The 6,070-nt window shown below is 31.9% G+C and overlaps 1 protein-coding gene across 1 annotated transcript; it reads left to right on the forward strand.

Annotated features, from left to right (window-relative positions):
* The first annotated feature begins 247 nt into the window (after positions 1 to 247).
* Positions 248 to 5,773, forward strand: LOC111879291 (dihydroorotate dehydrogenase (quinone), mitochondrial). The gene is made up of 11 exons (XM_023875746.3): positions 248 to 553; positions 688 to 764; positions 837 to 1,160; positions 2,135 to 2,369; positions 2,451 to 2,531; positions 2,652 to 2,759; positions 3,798 to 3,827; positions 4,096 to 4,233; positions 4,691 to 4,728; positions 5,122 to 5,221; positions 5,428 to 5,773. The coding sequence occupies exons 1-11, from the start codon at positions 398 to 400 to the stop codon at positions 5,500 to 5,502; spliced, it is 1,362 nt and encodes a 453-aa protein (XP_023731514.1). The 5' UTR covers positions 248 to 397; the 3' UTR covers positions 5,503 to 5,773.
* The last annotated feature ends 297 nt before the right edge of the window (positions 5,774 to 6,070 follow it).

Raw genomic sequence — 6,070 nt, forward strand, 5'->3', positions numbered from 1 at the left:
TTCTACATCTTGTCATTAAACTCCTGAAACTATAAGTAGAGTGTCATTTACACCCAAGTTATGACCATTTTAGTGATAACTCTTTTTATATACTAACATATGACATGACAAAACTCATTGGACCCTAATATAAACTTTTAAAATCACAACATGATATTTTGATGGATTAAAAAATATAAGGACCAAATTTTGTAAAAACAAAACCTATCGTGGCCAAAGGTAAAGTTTAGCCGAAAAGGGTACTTCGAATATGGAACAAAGGGTTTAGCGTCATAACACATTCAAAATCTTACCCTGTGACTCGTAGCTGACATGAGAAGTTTTTGATTTCTGAAAGGTGAACTGTGATCTAGAAGAACGTAATCATTGTGCGTTCTAGTTGATTTCTTTTTGAAAGATGACAGGAAGATTTGCATTTAGATTCATGAAAGGATCTTTAACACAAAAGCTAAAACAAATGGCGTCTCCCGTTGCCAATCCTAGGCATTACTGTTCTTCTTCTTCTTCTTCTTCTTCTTCAGCTAAACCTAAACTTTCTCAGTCTTCTAGAAAGGTAAACTCACTCGACTTAAATTTTGATTTCTTACAATGGAATAGTCTGTGTACTCATGCAAAATCTTCTGGTCAGAAAATTATTGAAAGCTTCATAATTTCGGGTTTCTGAATCGTGGTTATCTTAAACTGTAGGAAAGATTACTTGCAGGAGCTGCAATCGGCGTCGTTGGGGGAGCTTATGCAAGCACTTTGGATAAAGAAACATTCAGGTACGTTACTTAATCTGGATGCGATTAAGGAAAAGAGGGTTTTGATGCTATCATTGTAAGATATTTTTGCAGTGGGTGGCTATTTACAGCAACAAAAGCTCTCAATCCAATGTTTGCATTATTGGATCCAGAAGTTGCTCACCGTTTAGCTATCTCTGCTGCAGCTCGTGGGTGGGTCCCACGGGAAAAGAGGCCAGATCAGCAAATTTTAGGGCTTGAAGTTTGGGGAAGAAGGTTTTCTAATCCAATAGGACTTGCTGCAGGATTTGATAAAAATGCAGAAGCTGTTGAAGGTTTACTTGGATTAGGGTTTGGATTTGTGGAAGTTGGATCAGTTACTCCTATCCCACAAGAGGGCAATCCAAAGCCTCGTATGTTTAGATTGAGAAATGAAGGGTGAGAAACAAATTTTTTTCTATTATCAAGGGCAAATTTGTAATTTGTAAAAAGTTAGGACTAGTATTTTTTGCAATTAGTCAAAAGAAACACCCATATATAGCTTATCGGGGATACATGATGCTTGCTTTTGTGGACTGAATGAACTCTCTGAACGAGAGAGTAAATGACAATTTTACCCTTTTGTCTAAAAGTGATTTGTTTGATATTATGGTTGATGTGCAGTCTTGTACATGTTTATGTCATTCTAAATAGAAGGGTAAAATGGTCATTTACTTAGATTCAGAATTTTGTTTGTTGTTTATGACTTTATGTCATTCTAAATAGAAGGATGCATGACGTTTGCTTTTGTGGATTAAATGAACCGTCTGAATGAGAGAGTAAATGACCATTTTACCCTTCTGTCTAAAAGTGATTCATTTGATATCATGGTTGATTTCCAGTCTTGTCCATGTTCAAGTCATTCTAAATAGAAGGGTAAAATGGTCATTTACTTAGATTCAAAATTTTGTTTGTTGTTTATGTCATTCTAAATAGAAGGATGCATGATGCTTGCTTTTGTGGATCAAATGAACCGTCTGAACGAGAGAGTAAATGACCATTTTACCCTTCTGTCTAAAAGTGATTTGTTTGATATCATGGTTGATTTCCAGTCTTGTCCATGTTCAAGTCATTCTAAATAGAAGGGTAAAATGGTCATTTACTTAGATTCAAAATTTTGTTTGTTGTTTATGTCATTCTAAATAGAAGGATGCATGATGTTTGCTTTTGTGGATCGAATGAACCGTTTGAACGAGAGAGTAAATGACCATTTTACCCTTCTGTCTAAAAGTGATTCGTTTGATATCATGGTTGATTTGCAGCCTTGTCCATATTTATGTCATTCTAAATACAAGGGTAAAATGGTCATTTACTTAGATTCAGAAATTTGTATGCTGTTTTATAATAAGTCATCTTGTTTTGTTTTTATGCAGTGCTATTATTAACAGGTGTGGCTTTAATGGTGAAGGAATAGTTGCTGTTGCAGAAAGATTGGATACTCAAAATAGTAAAAGAAAGCCAAAAAAAACTTCAACTTCTTCAAATGATGAAGTCAAACATGGTCAAGGAATTCTCGGGGTCAATATTGGAAAAAATAAAACAAGTGAAGATGCTGTTGCAGATTATGTACAAGGTGTACATGCTTTGTCCCAATATGCTGACTACTTGGTAGCTTCTTTTTAACATTCCATTTTAAATCTTTATATTTCCATTTAATTTTATTTTAACATTTTTTAATCATGTTGTAAGGTAATTAATGTTTCATCACCCAATACCCCTGGACTTCGAAAGCTTCAAGGAAGAAATCAATTAAAGGACCTTGTTCAGAAGGTTTGTAAATTGTAAATTGTAATCCAGTTAAAACTTTTTGTTTAAAATATTCTATTGTGTTAGTATAAAAAATGAAATAATAAATGATAAATTCATCAAATTTTTTTGGTATGATTAAAGGTTAAAGCAGCTCGTGATGAAATGGAATGGGGTAAAGTGGGCCCTCCTCCATTGCTTGTAAAAATCGCTCCAGATTTGTCTAAGCAAGATCTTGAAGATATTGCTGTGGTATGTGTTTTGAGTTACATGCAAGAAATTGTAATGTATTTACTCTAATTGATTTGTTTGTTGTAGCATTTTACTTGAGTAAATTACACAAATGGTCCCTATGGTTTGGGGTAATTTGCATGTTGGATCCCTAACTTATTTTTTTAACTCGGAAGGTCCTTACGGTTTGTTTTTGTTATTCACTTGGTCCCTACTGTTTGTTTTTGTTACGTGCTTGATTCCTTTATTACCTAAAAAGACTATTATTTAAATAGGAAAAAAATAGTGAGGTAGGTAAGATAAGGTGAAGGGGTGGGGTTGGGGGTGTGTTTATATAAATAAATTAAAAAATCAAGGAAAAAATAGTATTTTTAGGTAAGACAGGGACCAAAGGCGTAACAAAAACAAATAGTAGTGACCTTCCGAGTTAAAAAAATAAGTTAGGGACCAAACACGCAAATTATCCTAAACCATAGGGACCATTCGTGTAGTTTACTCATTTTACTTTCATTCTTCCTATTAAAGCATTATAATTTGAAACTTTACCTAATTATATCAATGTCATCCAAATACAAAGCAATTTTCATTGTCATAAATTGGTCGATTTCTCAAAGCATAATGTTCTAATTAAAAAAAAATTTACACGAATGGTCCCTATGGTTTGGGGTAATTTGCACGTTTGGTCCCTAACTTATTTTTTTAACTCGGAAGGTCTTTACTATTTGTTTTTGTTACGCGGTTGGTCCCTGTCTTACCTAAAAAGACTATTATTTAAATAGGAAAAAATGGTGGGTTAGGTAAGGAAACATGAGGGAGGTGGGATCGGAGGTGTGTTTATTTAAATAGATTAAAACCTTAAGGGCAAAATAGTCTTTTTAGGTAAGACAGAGACCAAGCGCGTAACACAAACAAACAGTAAGGACCTTCCGAGTTAAAAAAACAAGTTAGGGACCAAACGTGCAAATTACCCTAAACCATAGGGACCATTCGTGTAATTTACTCTTAGAAGTATAATTTTAAAAGCGTTGGGTTCTTACTTGTTCCATTTTGACTTTGTAGGTTGCTCTTGATCTCCACTTGGATGGTTTGGTATGTTTCTCTATACAATATACTAATTTTGACTAATTTAATTGACTCTTTGACTTTGACCTAATATTTAAGTTATTTGTCAAACGTATTTTCTAGGATTTAGATGATCTATGATTTAGACTTGTATGGACTGAAACTGAAGTGGCTTCAACTGCATTGACTAGTTGACTCCTAACTCCTATTTATACTCATTTAAACCAACCTAAGTAGGAGAATGACCAAATTGCCCCTCTTTTAAGAATTGTAAAAGTTGTCTTGTTGATTTTAGATTATATCAAATACAACCATTTCAAGGCCAGAAGCTGTTGAGAGGAATCCGGTGTCAGAGGAAGGTGGTGGACTGAGTGGGAAGCCTCTTTTTAATTTATCAAATGACATCTTAAAGGATATGTATATTTTAACAAAGGTACACTTTTCTTGCTATAAATTTTGTCAATTTTTTTTTTTTTTTTAAGTCATTATTGTCTCTTAATGTGAATTTGATTATAGTTATTTTATGAATTGTTGGCTAAATCGATATACTAGATTTAGCCACTAAACTATTGTGTTTTTTTTAATGGATTTAGCCTCTGAACTATTATTGTAACAATCATAAAAAAGATTGAGCGACTTAAATCGATAAAATGGTGAAATGCATTGTGGTTTTAAACTTTTAATAGAAGTTAGCGAGAATCAAAAAAGTTTTAGCTTATTTTATAGCTATTAATTATTCTCCTCATCCTTAATTAAACTTTATAAAGTGAAAGAATCATATGCTTTTAGTTTTTCCCATTTTACTTACAAACTTTATAATTCTTTGAAGAATATTTAATCCTTGATTCTTATTAAAAACTTATTTGAGAATATATTTAACCTCTTTTTAGGGAAAGATTCCTTTGGTTGGCTGTGGAGGTGTAAGCAGGTTTGTTTGTTTGTTTGTTTTTTTTTTTTTTTTTTTTTTGATGTGGACATATGACGTGGCAGGTTTATTGAAAACAGTTTCATTAAATAGTAACCATGTTTCAGACTTTCAGTTTTGTTTCATATATTTTTTTTTAATGTTTCAACATTTGATGATATTGTTTCGATAACAAAAAAATACAAAAATTCAAGAGTAAATGTCGAAACATTAAAAGGAAAATAAAAATGTTTACAACAATGGAACAAAATTAGAAAGTGATTGGTTAAACACTTAAAACTTAAACCTCTTGAAAAGAAATTTGGTTATATTATTATTTAGTGACATTTTCCATAGTTTTAATTTATAAATTTTATTAAATAAATCATATTTTACCAAATGCTTTTATTGATTTAGTGGAGAGGATGCTTACAAGAAAATAAGAGCAGGAGCAACTCTTGTTCAGCTTTATACAGCTTTTGCTTATGGTGGGCCCGCTCTTATACCCCAGATAAAGGTATACCCTTAGATTTTGCACTAAAGGGTAAAATGGTCATTTAACCTTTGTCATAATTTAGGACTTATAACAGGGAAGAGGTTGTTTCTTTCACTTAATTGGCTTAATGTATTAACATACCAACACTTTACCTATTTAATATTTGAGAAATTTGTTTTTTGGAATGCAAGGGTAAAATGGTCTTTATTTTTTTGTGGGGTTTGCAGGCTGAACTTGCAGGTTGCTTAGAAAGGGATGGCTTTAAGTCAATTTATGATGCAGTTGGTGCAGACTGCAGATAATCATGATGCCAAATTATCATGTAATCTTTTTTTTTTTTTTTTCATTGTTTTGTAAAATACAAGCTACTAAACAGAATTCATATTTACAAACTTCTGAAGCTAAAATTTTCAAGGCTTTAAATACTTTTGTTCTTATTTATTAATTTTGTTTTTACAAGCAATTGTAGTAGTGTATGCTAATAACATTGTAATGTTGTACCTAATGAACGGGAGGGAAGAATGATATGATGTATTTCAAGCATTTTTACATTAGGATATTAGTTTTGAGTAATGATTGTATTTAGTGCAAATTGGAAGAAATAGCAATCTACTTCATAATTTTTTTTTCCTAAAAATATAGGTAATTTATTTTATATGTAAACAATAATGGCATATTTACATTTTTTTTAATTGATAATAGTAGTATATAACATATAAATTACATCTTGGATCAACGTGTTGTATCAAAACTTATGGATTCAAGGTATAATTTCTCCTCTGTTAACCTTGAATTTGATTTTGAAGCTTGGGATGAAACCCAATGTCGATTTATGTTGAACTGATGACTAGGGTTTTGTTTTCTAACTCT

Source organism: Lactuca sativa, chromosome 1 (assembly GCF_002870075.4).
Source record: "Lactuca sativa cultivar Salinas chromosome 1, Lsat_Salinas_v11, whole genome shotgun sequence".
Lineage (NCBI taxonomy): Eukaryota > Viridiplantae > Streptophyta > Magnoliopsida > Asterales > Asteraceae > Lactuca > Lactuca sativa.